This window comes from Hyla sarda, chromosome 2 (genome assembly GCF_029499605.1).
Source record: "Hyla sarda isolate aHylSar1 chromosome 2, aHylSar1.hap1, whole genome shotgun sequence".
Classification (NCBI taxonomy): Eukaryota; Metazoa; Chordata; class Amphibia; order Anura; family Hylidae; genus Hyla; species Hyla sarda.
The window spans coordinates 490,963,129-490,983,500 of record NC_079190.1 but is presented as its reverse complement, the minus strand read 5'-3'; the positions used below and the strand labels follow the sequence as shown (position 1 = coordinate 490,983,500).

The following is a 20,372-nucleotide window of genomic DNA, read 5'->3' as shown; positions in this document are numbered from 1 at the left end:
TCCTCCTCGGCAAAAATTTACCACCGTATCTGGCGGTCTTATTTTAGTTGGTGTGAATCTTAGGTCTTGTGTCCTGTTACCTTTTCGGTTTCCCGTCTTCTCTTTCTTGCAGTCGGGATTGGAACTGGGGCTGTCTCTCAGTTCCCTTAAGGGTCAGGTTTCGGCCCTTTCTTTTCCAGCGTCCTCTGGCTTCTAATTCTCATGTCCGGACCTTCCTTCAAGGAGTGGCGCATGCTGCCCCTCATCGGTCACCGTCTCCCCCTTGGGACTTGAATCTGTTTCTGGGGGTACTCCAAGGTGAACCTTTCGAACCCCTTGGGGAGGTGTCCCTGCGCCTCCTTTCTTGGAAAGTGGCATTTTTCTTATCTCCTCCATTCGGAGAGTGTGTCTGTCCTGAATTGGCAGCTCTCTCCGGCCATTCTCCGTTTCTGGTGCTTCACCAGGACAAGGTTGTCTTCCGGCTAGATCCTTCCTTTTTGCCTAAGGTTGTTTTGGCCTTTCATCTCAATGAGGACATTGTTCTTTCATTCTTTTATCCTGCTCCTTCTCATTCTAGGGAGCATTTACTCCACAAACTGGATGTGGTTTGGGCTGTTAGGTATTACCTCTCTTTCTCTTCTTCGTTTCGTCAGTGCGATTCCTTTTTCGTCCTTACGGAAGGTCGTCGTAAGGGACAACCTGCTTCCAAGGCTACCACTTCTCGGTGGATCCGGTCTGCCATTTCGGAAGCCTATCGCTGTAGGGGGAAGATTCCTCCCTTCAGGGTTGTGGTTCATTCTACCCGTTTCTGTTGGGGCATCCCGGTCTCTCCAGAACAAAGCCTCGGCCTCGCAGATCTACAAGGTGGCTACTTGGTCGTCTTTGCACACTTTCTCGAGGTTCTACCAGGTTCGTACCTTCGCATCGGCTGATGCTAGTCTGGGCCGTAGACTGCTGCAGGCGGCAGTGGAACAGCCGTCTGCCTGTCTGATTATCTGCCCACCCAAGGGACGGCTTTGGTACGTCCCATGGTCTGTGTCCCCCAATGGAGCCGATAGAGAAAAGGAGATTTTTTTTAACACTTACCGTAAAATCTCTTTCTCGAAGGATCTATTGGGGGACACAGCTCCCGCCCTTTTGGGTTTCTCTTTGGTTCTCTGTCCGAGGGTGTGTTCATTTATATATTTTCATCTGGTTTTCGGACAGTACGTGTTTTTTCCTTGACCTGTCGGTCCTCGCCTATTGCTCTGGTACTAAAACTGATTACCTCAGGGCCTGGAGGCGGGTATATCCTGCTGGGAGGAGCCGACTTCTCGATGCCATAGTCATACCTCCTAGAGACAGCAGCATACACTCACGGTCTGTGTCCCCCAATGAATCCATCGAGAAAAGAGATTTTACGGTAAGTGTTAATAAAATCTCCTTATGGTGGATAACCCCTTTTAATTTATTGCAGCCGATACAAATCATCAGCAACACCGTGGAAATGGTGAAACCTGGGAAACTCCCCAGCGGTAAGACTGAAATCCCTTTTGAGTTCCCACTTGTTATGAAGAGCAACAAGGTTCTGTACGAGACGTACCATGGAGTGTTCGTGAACATTCAGGTAAGTGCTAGGATAGTGCTGGGTTTTGTTCAATGCTTCTAAAAACAAAATTATGCATCTACACAAATACTATTGATTAAAAAAATTTTTAATTACATAACTGCATTGGACTTCACAAGGTTTTGTTTAAGATGCTTTGGCCCAATTTTAAAGCGTTACTTTCACTTTAAAAAAATAAAAAAATAAAAAATTTTTGACATAAACTCTCATACAGACGTAATACTACTTTAATATCCAGCATAGACAATCCTTCATGAGCTAAACCTCTGGTCTCCAGACTGATCCACCATAGCAAACTATCGGGATCAGAGGGGAGATTTGTGCTGCTAATGTTTTGTTGTATTTTTGGGTTGATTGTATCTCATGTGCTGTATTTCTGCACACAGTATACTCTCCGCTGTGACATGAAGAGATCTCTGCTGGCAAAGGACTTGACAAAGACCTGCGAGTTCATCATTCACTCACAAGTAAGTCTTTTGAGCGCGTGCAAGGAATACAGTGATGTCAAGCAAGGGGTGTATAGGGACTTCTATAGAAAGAGGCTGAGCTGTATTGCTTAAGACCATAACATTTAAGCAGTTAACCACTCTGGATAATTTGTTTGATCCCCTGCAGATCACAGAATGTCTTGTAGCTAGGATCAGCTGTGATCTCTGGGGTATCTCATATTAAGTGTGCAATTTTCCCACAGCACCTCTGCAGGAAAGATGTAGCATTACATGTTTCCCATTTAAATAAATAGTCTGTGTGAAAGTCGTGAACTTTTCTTGCTATCAAAGCCTCTTCGCTTCCCCAACCAGCGTGCCTCCAGCTGTTTCAAAACTACAACTCCCAGTATGCCCGGACAGCCAAAGGCTGTCCGGGCATGCTGGGAGTTGTAGTTTTGCAACAGCTGGGGGCACGCTGGTTGGGAAACACTGTCTTAGCTGATGGTATGCTGAAGTCCCTAGATGCTTTGTTGGAAGACCGGCAGTACTCGCAGCGCCCCTTTTGCACATTTGCAGCTACAACAACTTTATTCTTCTCTCCTGGGCCAACGCAATTTACACCGTAGTTTGACTCCACTTGAGTGTCTATGTATGGCCTCCTTGCACCCTCTGCACGCCAATCCCATCACTTATGGATTATTGTTATGGTCTAGGTCCCTCCTGGCATTCTGCCAAGCATGGGAGTCTGTACTGGGCAAAACTTTTCCTCCTGATCAATGGACTAGATGTTTCTTTCTGGCCCATAAAGCAGTGATTGCTACGAAAGCTCAGGAGACCAGTTATAAAATTCTGTCTCGCTCATAACTGGTGCCGGTGCTCTTTTATCGCTGGTTCCCTTTAGTGCCAAGCTCCTGTTGGCGATGTGAATCGGCTGAGGGTACAATGACACGTCTTTGGGGGGGGTTGCCCCGGACTAGCCTCCTTCTGGTGTACCGTCCTTCGTGTCATTTCTGAAGTGACGGGAGTTTTGCGTCCCCCACACTTTGCTTTGCTTTTCATGTTTCCGATGCCCCAGTCTAAGTACAAGAAATCCCTTGTGCAGCCATCTCTGGAATGATCCAGACTTTTATTTACCTATCAAATTATTATAGTCCCTTTAAAGCAAACCTGTCACCAGACTTTACCCTCTATACCTGCCAACCCGTTATATAGGGTAGAACCTATGTCCTCTAAAGTGCCAAAGATGAAGTTTAAAAATGTCCTGGCCCATATGCTGATCAGCTGCAGGTAGCCATTAGGGTTTACAGCATCTTCATGTAGACACAGAGCTCCGGGGTCTAATCACTCCCACTCAGACGTGATCGACCGCCTGAGCACCTACGACCTCACTACTCTACATCCAAAGGATAGGGGATAAGATGTCTGATCGCAGGGGTCCCACCACTGGGGACCCCCACAATCTCTCATGCAGCACCCACCTGTGTGTGCTCCGCGCAGCGCTGGAGGCTCAGTCTGAAGCCTGACGACCACGGGGCTGTAGTATCGTGACGTCACGTCCCGCCCCCTCAATTCAAGTCTATGGGAGGGGGCGTGACAGGTGGGTGCTACATGAGATTGTGGGGGTCCCCAGTGGCGGGACCCCCGCGATCAGACATCTTCTCCCCTATCCTTTGGATAGGAGATAAGATGTCTTGACGCCGGAGTGGAGTACCCTTTTAACCCCCCCCCCCCCCCCCATTGCCAACTCATATTTGTGGCAGCATGTGGCACTTTTAAAAAAAAAATGTTTTATCATTCTGGTAAAATGACATATTACAGTGGAAAGTGATGGACCCTGTTGTGAGTCATTAGGGACCATCAGTCGCAATTGTTGTAAATTATACAACAGATCCATCAGTTTCATTGTTCAGCTGTTATGAGGAATCAAAATGAAGCCATTGCCTCACCCAGATATTAACAGAGCCTCACACCCTGTCCTGCATACATCTCTGCTTTATGAATGACTTGTAAGGTTTGGTCCGTGGTAATGCAGTGTGTAATGTGCATCAGAAGTACTGACAGTATCCTCAGACTTGTGTAGCAATATTTGCACACTGTTGACCATATATTTTGTGGTGGTTTCAGATAAGTTAGCTATTCAATATAGCTGATCCACGTCCTCTATTTCCAAAGTGCTGTCGTCGGGAATACACAAGGAACAAGACATGTCAGTTTATTGTAAATTGGAGCTGAAACAATTGCTTGTCACAATACACAAAAAAAACTATAGCAAATATTACTATTGAAAACATAGGGGTTGCATTGCATGTGTTTATGGAGCATATAAAAATGCTGTGTGAATCAGGCCCAACAATAGTCTCTGGTTCTGAGTTTTACTTCTAATTTACTGGAACGACAAGAATATAGGGAGGAAATCATCTTTTGGCTGTGTTCACACGTTGAAATATTTGCACGGAAAATCTCCAGCGCTGGGACCGCATGGGCAGGTACAGGTTCATTCTTTGTGTACACCGGTATCTGATTTTCTGGGCCAGAAACTGTACCATGTATACAGTGCAGCAGAATCCCATTGAATACAATGGGACTCTCCTGCTGACGAATTCCGCATGGAAATTCCGGCGTGTAAACATAGCCTTAATAGAGACCAACCAGAGAAAAGGCTGTGCACAATAAAATAATGAAAACTGTGATGTAATACTTTACAATTAACCCCTTAATGAAGGCTGCATTCTGACTATATAGTGAGCTCAGGAGCTAAGTTCGCTTTGTAGATGGTGGGTGCCAGCTGGTATCTGCAGCTGACACACGTCGCCAGTGACTGACCTCAGCGATCACGCTGATGTTGGTCATTTAACCCTTTTTTAATGCTGCGATCACAACATAAAAGTCAAAGTGACAGGTGCTGCTACTGTCTGATGTCCTATCGCCACCCCAGCAACGCAATTGATAAAAAGTTGTAAGTAAATAAATAATATAAAAAGCCATTTCTCGGCTCCATTGGGGGACACAGACCGTGGGTGTATGCTGCTGTCTCTAGGAGGTATTACATTATGGCAACAAAGAAGTCAGCTCCTCCCAGCAGGATATACCCGCCTCCAGGCCCTGAGCTAATCAGTTTTAGCTTAGTGTCTGAAGGAGGTGGACATGGTCTGGGATTCTCCAGACCAGGTCTTCTGTGTTATTATTTTCCTAGTTAGGGAATGTGTTAGTTTTTTATTCCGTTTTATTTCATGTTTTCAGGTGGGGACTCAGGAACTGCGGCTCACTGTTTCCCCATTGCGATTGAGGGGGCACAGACATTGCGTATATGCGCTGTTCACCCCCACTCGCCAACGGTCAGTGCCTGGGGTTGTACCTCATGGGTCTGGGTCCCCCTATTCCCTGCTCACCTCACTCGCACATGGTAGCTTGGCGTGATGCAGGTAACAGAAAGCTGACTGAAGACTTCATAGGAAGACTTCATGAGGTAAGTTCTTCTGACTGAGGTGAGTATATCTTCTTCTCCCTTTAGGTGCTGACTTGCAACCTCTGGAGACTCTAATTTTTTGGCCCACCTTTCAGGGTCCATGGGGCTGGCCTGTTTTTATTCTAAAAAAAAAAAGGGGCGAGCAATGGCATACTGGGAATGAATGGTTTACTTAATTATTGTGTGTGTGTGTGTGTGTGTGTTATACTATGCGGTTGACAGCCGCGGCGCTTACTATGCGGCTGACAGCTGCTGCGCTTGTACTGTTCGGGCGCATGAAGCGCCGACTTACTTTCACTTTTGGCAGCAGACGGCTGCCGGCGGATATGTGTTTCGCCCGCTCACTTCCCCGCGGGCGCATATGCGGCTGACATGTGCGCTCGGGGCAAGGAGCGGGCGACATTTCTATTGTTCTTCTCGGCGGCCGGGGCGTTATAGCTCCGCCCACAGGGCTGCCGGAGCTTACTGGAGGCACGAATCGCCCTCCAATCAGCGCTGTGCGCGCGATGCAGGTGGTAGGGGCCAATCGGACAGTGCCCCTGCTCCAGGAACGCCCCTCTCCAGCTATTGGCTAGCCTTTTCTCCTCTCTGATAGAGCGGAGTTTCCTCACAGCAGGGACAGAGTGTTACAGTGTTGGGGTTAAAACTTTACTACCACAGGGGACACTAATCTGTTCCTCCCTCTAAACAGACAACTAGACTGTTAATCTCCTATTTTGTCTGTATGACATGTAATTCCAAAATGCCTGGTTCTGCTGAGCCCACTGCTCTGCCTGCTCCACTGCTCCCCCAGACCCCCTAACTCCCCCAGATGTTACAGTTCCGGTGGATTCGGCCGCCCCTCCAGCCTGGGTTTCTTTCTATCCCAGTGTATGGCTGACTTGACTCAAGTCTCCCGTTCGGTGGCTGAGGCCTCCCGTGACGTGGTGTCTGCCTTGAAGAGGTCTGCCCTGCGGACCCTCTGGAGGGTCCCGCTCCTCTTCTCAACAAACCCCACGCTCTCACAGGCATACTAGGGGTTCTTCTGACTCTTACATTGAGTCTTCAGGTAGACGTGAGCGTCCCACCCCCCCCCCCCCCCCCCCCCCCCCCCCCCCGTGGGTTTCACCCCCCGTGTCATCTGGTCACAGACGTCGCTCCTCCAGAGGACGTTCCCGGAGTCGCCGCTCTGCCTCGCCAGAGCCGCGTACCCGGTCAGGGTCGCCCCCCCCCCCCCCCAGGGCTGCTTCCACTCGTTCACATTCTCCTGGTGAACTGGTGGATGAGGCTTCCAAATCGGCATCTGACTCAGAGTACCGCTTGGATACAGTTGAAATGGTGAACTCATTGGTTGCGGCCATAAGAGACACCTTTTCACTTAGAGGACCCAGGATCTTCGGACGTGTCTCCTGAAGTATCCTTTCATCGTGCTAAACCAGCACCTCAAAAGGTTCAGCTCTCTCGCTGAAGTTCACATCCTTCTGGAATCTGCATGGAGACATCCGGACAAGAGGTTCCCGGTAATGAAGAGGGTTCAAGTGCGTTACCCATTCGCCAAGGACCTTGCCTCTAAGGTGGTTTCCCCTCTCTCGATGGATCTACCAATTTCCCGCCTCTCTAAGGCTACTACACTGCCGCTAGCATATGCGGCTGCCTTCAAGGACTCGACAGACAAGAAGGCGGAGTCCATAGCGAAGTTTGCCTTGAAACAGCAGGCTCTTCTCTGCTTCTCACCTTCGCCTCTGCATGGGTGTCCAAGGCCCTTTCGGTGTGGTGTTCAAAACTCGGTCAGGGTATCCTGGCGGGATTCCCCCCCAGAAGATCTATTTTGCCCTGGTTTTCCAATGCTCTAAAGCTGGGGACTTTCTGTGCACAGCTTCCATGCAGTCAGTCCGTTGTGCTGCCTTTGCTGTGGGTCTACTAGCGGCCCTCCGCCGCTCCATGTGGCTTAGGGCGTGGGATTCGGATGCCGCCTCCAAAAGGTCTCTTACAGAGTTTCCTTTTACTGGTACCCGTCTTTTTGACAAGCGCCTTGACGAGATTATCTCTGAGGCGACGGGGGGGGTAAGAGTTACTTGTTGCCTCAAAATAAGGCTTGTTTTTCTTCCCAGAGGAAGTCCTCTTCCTTTTAGTCCTTTCGGACCTTTGGCCCCAATAAGGGGTCTTGGCAGGTGCCTTTGTGGGACTAGAAGTCTCCCTCGTTCCGGGCGCGTCCGTCTTGGAAGTTGGACACCAACTGTTCCGGCCGTTTTGCGGCCAAATCGGGTAACACTAATCCCCCTTCTGCATGAATTGAAGCCCCCGCCCGCAGATTTTTCTCGGGTGGGAGGTCGTCTCTTAATTTTTCGAGACATCTGGACCGCACACATTCAGGAAGTCCCGAGCCCCCCGGTCTCCTTCTCTGGCGAAGTAGTTTCGGGAGGCCCTCCAGTCCCTGCTCAGGGAGTCATTGTCCCCGTTCCTCCAGGGGAATGTTTTCTGGGTTTTTATTCCAATTTTTTTGTGGTCCCCAAGGAAGGCGGTTCTGTCAGACCGATTCTGGACCTCAGGCGTCTCACCGTCATCTTCTCTGCCACTTCCGAATGGAATCTCTCCGTTCGGTAGTGACATCCATGGAACAAGGGGAGTTTCTTTCTTCGTTGGTCATCAAGGATGCCTACCTCAATGTTTCAATATTTCCCGGCCATCAGCGGTACCTCCACTTTGCGGTTCCGGAGGGGAATTTTCAATTCATAGCCCTCCCCTTTGATCTGGCCTCAGCTCCTCGGGTCTTTACCAAGATCCTTGCACCAGTAATAGCCCTGTTGCGGTCGAGAGGAGTCTCAATGATCCCTTACCTGGACGACCTTCTCCTCAAGGTTTCCACCAGAGTCCAGACTCTAGAGAATGTGGATCTCTCTCTAGACCCTGAATCGTTTCGGGTGGATGGTCAACCGGGACAAGTCTGTCCTCTCTCCCGCCCAGTCTCTGATTTTTCTTGGGACTTCAATTCAACTTGGCCTCTGCCCGAACTTGCCTTCCGATGGACAAACGTCTGACGCTCCTGTCAGGAGTCCGCTCTCTTCGGGCCCAGGCCCCAGTTTCCATCTGCAATTGCATGGAAGTCTTGGGTCGGATGGTAGCGGCCATGGAAGCCGTACCCTTTGCCCAGTTTCTTTACCGTCCCCTTCAACTGGCGATTCTCTCTCGATGGGACAGATCTCCTCTGTCTCTCGATCGCAAGATTACTCTCCCTCGTCGGATCCGTCAGTCTTTGCTCTGGTGGCTCCGCTCCCCCCTTCTTCTTCAAGGGCGATCATTTCTTCCCCTCCACTGGCTGGTAGTTACAACGGTAGCTTCCTACTTGTGCTCAGGGCTTGCATTCGGGCTCGTGGTGGCAAGTGCTGAATACACAACTATGCAAAACCATACATTGACGTACCAAGCGGTTTGAGTTGTTCCGTACTTGAGATTGCACCTTACATACAAACCTATGCACCTATATAAAAAGAATGACTGACTGAAGCGGTTGCGTTGTGCCCATAACCGCATATGAGGGCACGCCTATAGAGGGCAAAAATTCAAGAAGTAGAATTAATAACAACATTCCTGACCATAATAACCAACACCACAACTAGTCAGATCTATCTTCCCCTAAACTGTTCTTGCTAGACTCAAGAAACCAAGAGAGTTGTGCCTGCCGGCTAGCGACCACGAGGCAGTACCTGACTCTGAGAAGATATGGTGGTGACGCCTACCGCGTCCGGCCCGGCACTGGAACAGGACCTGACTACGCGCTAGCTGATTCATTCATATTGACATACTCTTAACATTTCCTCCTGTCCCTGCTGATAAGTGGCAAAATCTCCATTGTTAGTTAAATGATATGAAGAGTTGACTGGACTGTGCCGTGAGTCATATCCTCACCTGCCAGCATACCGTCAGGAATATGGTCTCAGGAGTAATGACCTGCAGCGAACGACGGGCCTCCTCATCCTGACCACGCCTGCAGAGTCGACAGATGTCAGTAACAATTAAGCCTAAGGACTATCATGTTTGCAGACAGGCATCAACAGAACCACTGTGTCCACAGACATGACCGACCTCTCTGTGACTATCGTACCTGTAGATCTGACAGGTCTTGCATGCCCTCGTGACTGTGGAAGGCCTCTATGTGACTATCATACCTGTAGACTGACAGGTTTGCATACCCTCGTGCCTGTGGATGTGGCAGGTCTTTGCGCAACCGCTGTGCCTGGAATGGCAGTCTGACTCGAACCTCGTACCTGTAGGCGTGACAGGTCTTTGAGTAACCCTCGTGTCTGTGGAAGTGATAGCTGTTTGCGTGATGCTGACATGTGTGGACAAGACAGATTAATGTGTGAAATAACCACCTATGAGTCGTGAAATTGTAAGCCAATGTTTCCCTAACACAGGTCATAGAGTAAGCCGTGAATCTCCCTGCAGGCGTGGCATGTGCAGATGGTATGCAACCCCTGGGTTCATTTTTTAAAATTTTTTTTATCTGTGACTGAGCAGTTACTATGGTAACGAGTGTCGGCTACGGGGTCCAATAGCCGGTACAGACGTGTGTGCGGAGTGACTATTTGTGATTGTACCGTACAACCTGAGAATATCTGTACAGCAAGAAGCTGCGAGTGTGTGTATGGTATGCCGAGTAAGGTTATGCGTATGAACAGTACTAACTATGAGCATGTGTGCGGTAACACAGCGAGGAGCTAGATACGACAACAGTTATGAGCGTACGTTCAGTGCAACCCGTATGCGCACATGTGTGGATGCAGCAGCACACATGAGTGCAGTATGACCATGACGGGCACAATGCGATGCTAATAGTATGAGCGTTCGGCACTACAACTGTACTCAGTGTGGCGGGATAAGCGTATGTACTGTGTGCAACGATGGAACTGTACCCACTGCATGGAAGATTATCATATGAACTGTACACAATACTATAGCTGTACTCACTGCATATAACATTGTGGGCGTATGTGCTGTATACGACAATGTGACTGTACTCCCTGTATGTAAGAGTATGAGCGTGCGTACTGTGTGTGTGTGTGTGTGTGTGTGTGTGTGTGTGTGTGTGTGTGTGGTACTATAACTGTACCCACTGCCTGTGCGGGGGGGGGGGGGGGTCGGATGGTGGGCCGGACTGATCCCCAGCTACACCCTTGTGGCAAGGCAGCCGGGGACCCCCAGCTGAGACACTCCCAACCTGGGCTTAACGTGAGTGATATAGCCTTTCAGGGCAGCTACGTTTCTGCTGGCAGGCTGCGTGTGAGCTCTGCCCCGTGCACATCACGTCCCGCCTGCCTGAAAAACACGTACGCCCTGCCTGTATGTTGCGGGGGCGTTTTATAGTGGTGCCTCCTGCATGACAGCCTAAAGGCTTCCTACTTGTCTTCTTCTTTGGGAGTCCCTGCTTCAGTCCCGCCCTGTCTGCGTCCAGTCGGACAACGCCACGGCCGTAGCGTACATAAATCGGCAAGGCGGCACTCGCTGCTCGGCAGCCATGGCCAAGGTGACAAAGGTTTTCATCTGGGCGGAAAACAAGGTTCCGGCCATTGGGCGATTCACATTCCGGGTGTGCTCAACTGGGAAGCGGACTTCCTCAGCCGGTCCTCAGCCAACCCCAGAGAGTGGTCCCTGCATCCAGAGGTCTTCGCGCAGATCTGCGACCTCTGGGGCATTCCAGACGTGGACCTCTTCGCGTCGGAACTATCGGAAGATCCTTCCATTTGTGTCAAAGTTCCGGGACCCCCTGGCTCTAGCCGTGGACGCCCTAGTGATTCCTTGGGCAGGGTTTGCTCTGCCCTATCTGTTCCCTCCCCTTCCGCTCCTTCCCAGGGTTCTGAGGAAGCTCAAAGCAGAGGACGTTCCCGCCATACTGGTAGCTCCAGATTGGCCCCGTAGGTCGTGGTACGCCGACGTGGTCAGGCTCCTGGACGACTCTCCATTGCGCCTTCCACTTCGTTCGGACCTGCTGTCTCAGGGTCCTCTTTCCCACCCCAATTTACAGTCGCTGCATTTGACGGCGTGGCGGTTGAGACCGCGGTTTTGAGAGCCCGTGATTTCTCTTCCCAAATCATTCACAAGCCCTCCTCGGCGAAAATTTACCACCGCACCTGCCGATCTTATTTTCGTTGGTGTGAAGCTCAGGTCTTGTCTCCTGTTACTTTCTGTCCCCCGTCTTCTCTCCTTCTTGCAGTTGGGATTGGAACTGGGGTTGTCTTCAGTTCCCTTAAGGGTCAGGTTTCGGCCTTTTCTTTTCTTTTTCAGCGTCCTCTGGCTTCTAATTCTCATGTCCGGACCTTCCTTCAAGGAGTGGCGCATGCTGCCCCTCCTTATCGGTCACCTTCTCCCCCTTGGGACTTGAATCTGGTTCTGGGGGTACTCCAAGGTGAACCTTTTGAACCCCTTGGGGAGGTGTCCCTGCGCCTCCTTTCTTGGAAAGTGGCGTTGCTTGTTATCACCTCCATTCGGAGAGTGTCTGAATTGGCAGCTCTCTCCTGCCGTTCTCCGTTTCTGGTGCTACACCAGGACAAGGTTGTCCTCCGGCCAGATCCTTCCTTTTTGCCTAAGGTTGTTTTGGCCTTTCATCTCAATGAGGACATTGTTCTTCCGTCCTTTTGTCCCGCTCCTTCTCATTCTATGGAGCATTTACTCCACAAACTGGATGTAGGTCGGGTTGTTAGGTCTTACCTCTCTATCTCTTCTTCGTTTTGTCAGTGCGATTCCTTTTTCGTCCTTACGGAAGGTCGTTGTAACGGACAACCTGCTTCCAAGGCCACCACTTCTTGATGGATCCGATCTGCCATTTCGGAAGCCTATCGCTGTAGGGGGAAGATTCCTCCCTTCAGGGTTGTGGCTCATTCTACCTGTTTCTGTTGGGGCATCCTGGGCTCTCCAGATCAAAGCCTCGGCCTCGCAGACTTGCAAGGCGGTTACTTGGTAGTCTTTGCGCACTTCTCGAGGTTCTACCGGGATCATACCTTTGCATCGGCTGATGCTAGTCTGGGCCGTAAACTGCTGCAGGCGGCAGTAGAACAGCAGTCTGCCTGACTATCTGGCCACCCAAGTTACGGCTTTGGTACGTCCAACGGTCTGTGTCCCCCAAAAGGAGATTTTTTAACACTTACCGTAAAATCTTTCTCGAAGGATCCATTGGGGGACACAGCTCCCGCCCTTTTGGGTTTCTTTTTGGTTCTGTCCGAGGGTGTGTTCAGTTAGATCTTTTCTTCTGGTTCTCGGACAGTTCGTGGTTTTTTCCTTGACTTATCGGTCCTCTCCTATTGCTCTGGTACTAAAACTGATAAGCTCAGGGCCTGGAGGCGGGTATATCCTGCTGGGAGGAGCCAACTTCTTTGTCACTGTCCATTTTATTAACTGTCCAGAGCAGGAGAGGTTTGCTATGGGGATTTGCTTGTACTCTGGACAGTTTCTGTTATGGACAGAGGTGTCAGCAGAGAGGACTTTGGTCAGACAGAAAATAAATTCAAAAAGAAAAGATGTCCCTGTGGAACATACAGCAGCTGATAAGTACTGGAAGGATTAAGATTTTTTAATAGAAGTAATTTACAAATCTGTTTAACTTTCTGGCACCAGTTACTATAAAAAAATTGTTTTCAACTGGAGTACCCCTTTAAAGCTACTGATAATGTAGCCCTCATACAGTCCTGTAGACTAATTGGGGTCAGAATTTAGCGATTTTTGGGAATATTTTTATTTTTTAACAGTAGTATAATAAAACAAAAGCAATATCTATTGGATTTCACTGTAATTGTACTGACCCACAGAATTAAAGGGGTACTCTGCCCCTAGACATGTTATTCCCTTTCCAAAGCATAGGGGATAACATGTCTGATTGCGTGGGTCTGGCTGTTGGGACCTCCCGTGATCTCTGAGCTGACACTGCAGCATTCATGAACACTGAAGCCAGGGGCTTACGTTTCGGGGCGTGACGGCTAATACACAGTAGTCACACCCCCTCCCATAGACATGAATAGAGGGGGCCTGACGACAGGGGTAGCCCGTCATCCGGCACGGAGCGGAGTGCGCTACGGAGATCACAGGGGGTACTAGCGGCCAGACCCCCCATAATCAGAAATGTGTAGAGGCGGAGTACTCCTTTTAAGATTTCATATCAGTTTCACTGTAAAGTACTGTGTGAAATTGAACCTAACCTACCCCTAAAAATGACCTTTTTTTTTTTTTTTTTTTTTTTTTATCGATCTCACAGTAAATAGAATAGTAAAATAAAAGCTGTCATTACAAAGTACAATTGGTCCTACTGAAAACAAGCCCTCATATTGCGCTGTAGAAAGACAAATTTGAGTTTCAGCTACACGAAGATGAGGAGGAAAAACTAAAATGCAAAAAAAAAATGAAAACTGGACTGGTCGTCAAGGGGTTAATCTAAACTCTAAAATTATCTATTCATAGGCAAGATGACATAGGCTGATCGGTGGGGGGTCTGACTTTTGTTCGGGGAAAAATTGTCCCCCGGATGAATGTAATGCCGCAAGCACCTTATTAAAGGGGTTATCCAGAGGTGATTTCTTCTTAAATGGGCACTGTCATGAAATCTAAAAATTGATATGTTGTGGTACTTAAGTACTACAACATATCTCTAATATACTTTAATAAAAAAAAAAGTGATTTAAACAAGTTTAAAATCACTTATAAATTTGGCCACTAGGGGTCGCCCTCCTAGTGTCCGAATGCATTCTGCAGTGACGTCACTACTGGATTTCAACTCATTTAAGCCTGGCAATGAATCGAAATCCAGTCACTGCGGTGCTCGCTCCCGCCTGTCAATCAAACAGTCGAGAGCGAGCACGCAGATAGCTGGGGCTGCACGCATTGGCCAGCTCCACTGGTCTCGCGCGCGGCCCCACCCGCCCCCGTTACCCTGTCCGGAGGCAGCTCATTGATCCTCCGGTAAGTCTGCACAACTAGAGGAATGGGGTGGGGGAAGTGGGGTTCGGGGGAGCGCCACCGCTCAGCACTAGAGGCATGGGGGTGGGGTGGGTGGGGAGTGGGGTTCAGGAGAGCACCGCCACTGCTGCTGCTGCTCCCGAAGTAGCACTGCTGCGCTGGTTAAACAAAGTTATTGTTTGCACCACAGGGTGCCTCCAGCTGTTTCACCACTACAACTCCCAGAATGCCCTGACAGCCAGTAGATGTCAGGGCAAGCTGGGAGTTGTAGTGGTGAAACAGCTGGACGCACCCTGTATAGTGAGCTAAGGGCGGAAGTGCCGGCCCCAGCAGGCATCAGTGACGTGGTGCCTGCTGGGGAAGTCTGCCTGGTAGTGAGCACACTACCAGGCAGACAAAAAGGAATTTTAATATAGTAAAAAAAAAAAAATGTAAAGACAGGGAGGGGGTTAGGGATAGATGGGCAATAGGCAGGGACAGAAAGAAAAAAAAATGGATGGTGGGAGCTACCCTTTAAATAAAATAAAATAAAAAAAACAGCGCCACTCTGTCCTCCAGGTTGTGTGTGATATTGCAGCTCAGTTCTATTGAAGTGAATGGAGATAAGTTGTAACACCACACACAACCTGAGTATAGGTGTGGTGCTGCTTTTAGAAGATATTTGCTCTTTTTTTCTATCCCTGGATAACCCATTTTTAAAGGAGCATTAAGGGGGCGTGGCCGTGACATCATGAGCCTGCACCTGACGCTCTAAACGAATGCCGGTTTGGATAGGGGATAAGATGTCTAGGGGTGGAGTATCCCTTTAATTCTCTGTGGGACTCCTATGAGAGCTGTAGTAGCAGCCATGATGGTTGTTACAAAGCTTTCAAGGAAACAAGGCGCAGGGCCAGATAGGGTGGTGTATGATGCCGAAGTTCAAAGAACAAATAAAAGAATCCTCCTCGCCCGCACTAGTCATAACAGTGCATCAATTTTGTCTGAAGGGTTCCTATAAGATGATGCCAGACACTGATCTCTAGGGCAGTGTTTCCCAACCAGTGTGCCTCCAGCTGTTGCAAAACTACAACTCCCAGCATGCCCGGACAGCCAAAGACTGGAAGTTGTAGTTTTGCAACAGCAGGAGGCACACTGGTTGGAAATAACACTGCTCTATGGGTATAATCCATGCTAGCTCATGTTACATCCATAGGGGGCAGTGTGTTGGTCCCAAGCATCAGCAGGTGCCCACAGTTGAGTCCTCTCAGTGCAAAATCTGACTGTCTGCTTTCTCAATGATGTTAAATTATGTATGAACTAAATCACTTTATCCGGCACAGAGCCTTCCCTCACTGCTCCTTCTTCATCCTCCGCTGCCAGGGCTATAGGACTTCTTAGGCTGTGCCCATAAACCTGCCAGCATGCTGTGTGCCTCCATCTAGTCCTGTGATAGTAATAGAAAAGAACACATTCTGCTAAATCTAATGCCTTCTCACCATGGACACCCTCATAATTCACTTATTTAAATGGCTGTCTATACCCAAAATCCAGTGTATTGCAGACTTAAAAGGAACGGCAGTAAACAGGGACTATTTATTGCTCCCTTAATTCAGTTTGTTCCCTACTATCTTTGTATTATCGCAATCTTGCGCATACACTATGCAAAACTTTTTCTGGTATATTGTATATGAAAAGTTCAACTTGCTAATATACTTTTGAGCTTCAAATCCTCAAAGGGTTTAATGGAGTGTTTTCCAACTAGGATGCCCATAGTTGTAAAACTACAACTCCCAGCATCCCGGGGAGTTGTAGTTTTGCAACAGTTGGAGGCACCCTGGTTGGGAAACACTGGTCTAGACTTAATATATTTTGTCAAAATGACTGGAGAAAAAATTAAGATATTATTAAATAATAATAATAATAATAATAATAATACGATGTACACATTTATTGTATTAAAAAATAATAAAATAAAAATATTTTAGATTTTTTTTATTAATATAATAAATGTGTGTACATATACAGATGTTGGCACTCCTGAATTTTTTCCTAGAAAAGGATTGCAGTAACACATATATTGCTATACACATGTTTATTACTTTTGTGTGTGTTGGAACTAAACCAAAAAAGGAGGGAAAAAAGCAAATTTGACATAATGTCACCAAACTCCAAAAATGGTCTGGACAAAATTATTGGCACCCTTTCAAAATTGTGGAAAGATAAGATTGTTTCAAGCATATTATGCTCCTTTAAACTCACCTGGGGCAAGTAACAGGTGTGGGCAATATAAAAATCACACCTGAAAGCAGATAAAAAGGAGAGAAGTTCACTTAGTCTTTGCATTGTGTGTCTGTGTGTGCCACACTAAGCATGGACAACAGAAAGAGGAGAAGAGAACTGTCTGAGGACTTGAGAACCAAAATCTAGATTTGTCTTTGTCCACAGTGCGCAACATTATCAAGAAGTTTGCAATCCATGGCACTGTAGCTAATCTCCCTGGGCATGGACGGAAGAGAAAAATTGATGAAGGGTGTCAACGCAGGATAGTCCGGATGGTGGAAAAGTAGCCCCAAACAAGTTCCAAAGATATTCAAGCTGTCCTGCAGGCTCAGGGAGCATCAGTGTCAGCGCGAACTGTCGACATTTAAATGAAATGAAACGCTATGGAGGAGACCCAGGAGGACCTCACTATGGAGGAGACCCTGGAGGACCCCACTATGGAGGAGACCCTGGAGGACCCCACTGCTGACACAGACACATAAAAAAGCAAGACTACATTTTGCCAAAATATACTTTAGTAAGCCAAAATCCTTCTGGGAAAAAGTCTTGTGGACCAAGATAGAGCTTTTTGGTAAAGCATATCATTCTTTTGTTTACCGAAAACGGAATGAGGCCTACAAAGAAAAGAACACAGCACCTACAGTGAAATATGGTGGAGGGTCAATGATGTTTTGGGGTTGTTTTGCTGCCTCTGGCACTGGGGGCCTTGAATGTGTACAAGGCATCATGAAAACGGAGGATTACCAATGGATTTTGGGTTGCACTGTACAGCCCAGTGTCAGAAAGCTGGGTTTGTGGCCAAGATCTTGGGTCTTCCAGCAGGACAATGACCCCAAACACACATCAAAAAGCCCCCAGAAATGGATGGCAACAAAGCGCTGGAGAGTTCTGAAGTGGCAGCAATGAGTCCAGATCTAAATCCCATTGAACACATGTGGAGAGATCTTAAAATTGCTGTTGGGGAAAAGGCGCCTTCCAATAACCCCTCACCTGCCTACGTCCATCTCCCGGCATCGTCTGCTCTGGTCTGAGATCGAGCAGACCAGAGCAGAAGATGGCCAATAACATTGATCAGTGCTATGTGCTATGCATAGCCCTGAACATTATTAGCAATCAAATGATTGCTCTAAATAGTCCCCTATGGGGACTATTAAATTGTAAAAAAACAAAAGTAAAAATAAATTTTTTAAAAATCCCCTCCCCCCCCAAAAAAAATTTTCCCCATATTACCCCCAAAAAGTTTTAATAAACATTTGGTATTCCTGCGTGCGTAAATATCCGAACTATTAAAATATAATGTTAATTATCCCGTATGGTGAATGTAAAAAAAAGTCCAAAATTTATGCTTTTTTTTTTTTTTTATAACCTTTTATTCCATAAGAAAATTGCTAAAAATGTTTTATGTTTTATATATGCAAATGTGGTATCAGAAAAAGTACAGATCATGGCGCAAAAAATTAGCCCTCATACGGCCGCTTATATGGAAAAATGAAAGTTATAGGTCAGCAAAATAGTGATTTTTAAAGGCACTAATTTGGTTAAAAAGGTTGTGATTTTTTATTTTTTTTTAAAAGCTGTACAATAATAGAAAAGTATGTAATCATGAGTATCCTTTTAATTGTATTGACCCACAGAATAAAGAAAACATGTCTATTTTACCATAAAGTGTACAGCGTGAAAACAAAACCTTCCAAAATTAGCAAAATTGGGGTTATCAATTTCCCCACACATAGTATTTTTTATGGTAAAATGAGTGATGCCATTACAAAGGACAACTGGTCGCACAAAAAATAATCTCTCATACTAGTCTGTGGATGAAAATATAAAAGTTATGATTTTTAGAAGGCGAGGAGGAAAAGACAAAAATGTAAAAATAAAATTGTCTGAGTCCTTAAGGCCCAAATGGGCTGAGTCTTCAAGGAGTTAAGTTAAGGGTGCCAATAATTTTGTCCAGCCCATTTTTAAAGTTTAGTCTGATATTATGACTAATTTTGTTTTTGTTTTTTTTTCCTCCTTTTTTTGGTTCAGTTCCAATACACACAAAGGGAATAAACAGGTGTATAGTAAAACATGTGTTACTCCAATCATTTTGCTAAAAATACTTCATTTTCTAGAAAAATTTCAGGTGGGCCAAGATTTACGGCCATGCCTGTAATGTTTCTATATATGTGTGGATCCAGTATGGCAAACTGGTGGATACTGTGCACCGCACTAGAGGCCATCCTGTGTTGATTCCTCTACACCTTAAATAAATAAATATATATATTATATTTTATTTTTTATGGAATGTTATGAAACAGTAAGTGTATAGATGTTGACATAGAAAACCTGAATTGTGAGTTTTTAACGTATTGTTAACCCTTCACTTACCGTATTTCAGCCACAGAAGGGTAAACAGAGCCCAAGCCCGGTCAACTTCACAATAACACCAGAGACGTTACAGAATGTTAAAGAGGTAAGTGTGACGTGGGGAAATGCTGGCTTGCAAGGATTACGGCATCTTGTAGGGTGTCGTGAAAACTTCAGATAAATCTTCACGTGGAAAAGACTTGGGGGGAGATTAATGAAAATCTGTGCAGAGGAAAAGATGCCCATAGCAACCAATCAGATCGCTTCTTTAATTTTTCAGAGGCCTTTTCAAAAATGAAAGAAGCGATCTGATTGGTTGCTATGAGCAACTGGTCAACTTTTTCTCTACACAGGTGTTGATAAAATCTCCATCCAGGTGCCCAGGTACTTCATGCACCTTGATGGACATTTATGTAATGAACGTGAAGTGAGCGCAGGAGCTTCACTCTTATTTCACGGCAGCTATCAGCAGCCCGGACCTCGCCGCTAATGGCAGACATCAGCGAGCACACTGATACCCGCCATTAGCCCTTGAAAATGCTGTGATCACTGCTGATCACAGCATCTAAAGCAATTGTGGGCTTTGGATACACTCATCGGACCATCCGCAGTCTGGTTGCAGGGTTCCGATAAGTGAAGGTGGGGGCCAGAGTTCTTACCACTTCCATGCAGCTCTCAGGGGACATGCCTGTATAGTCTGCCGACAGGCCGAGGGGTGTTGGGGTGATTGGATCACCGCTATATGTGCCATAACTATTTAAGTGCCGCAATTGCAGCATTTAAATAGTTAAGATGAACATTCCTGGCAATGTTCATTACTAACGGCAGATGTCAGCTGTGTATGGCGCAGGGCTCCCGGGCACGCGTCATAGTCCCTCACCCGACCCCACAGCGGTATGCTGTGATTTAGTGAGCTGAGGCCCATCATCCCAACAATGGAAAAGACTCCAGTACCAAGACCACCAGCTCACCTGCTTCCGCTACATTCTGACCTTCCTCTTTCTTCCAGCCTCTGTCACTTATCTCGCTTCAGTAAAGAGCCAATGAAAGGGGATGGCCAGTTCTGAGCCTTCTCATTGGCTGAATCTCATTAAGAGAAATACAGGACCGGTAAAGTTGTCCATGTTGAGAGTGGGACAAGGGCTGACAAACTAGAGGGAGACATTCTCAGTCTCCATGGCAACCTGGCGCCTAGGAATTGTCGAGCCCTGTTCTATTGGTATATCACACGAATGCTGTGGACTCTTCAAATAGGGAGATGGACTCCTTCTGATCTAATACTGTTCAGTTTCAGAAGATTGAATAACCCCTTTAAATGGGCATTCTCATTAAAACAAGTTTTTTCTATTGCACTCTTTATTGTAAA

General features: G+C 47.2%; 1 protein-coding gene across 10 annotated transcripts in view; it reads left to right on the top strand.

The window, feature by feature from the left end:
• The window catches only part of VPS26C (VPS26 endosomal protein sorting factor C), a 58,313-nt gene that overhangs the window by 19,629 nt on the left and 18,312 nt on the right, over nt 1–20,372 (top strand). For all 10 annotated transcript variants that reach the window (XM_056559632.1, XM_056559630.1, XM_056559629.1 and 7 more), the window contains 3 exons: nt 1,436–1,585; nt 1,972–2,052; nt 19,038–19,112. In XM_056559632.1, the coding sequence (XP_056415607.1) occupies nt 1,436–1,585; nt 1,972–2,052; nt 19,038–19,112 (306 nt within the window). The remainder of the gene's footprint in view (nt 1–1,435; nt 1,586–1,971; nt 2,053–19,037; nt 19,113–20,372) is intronic.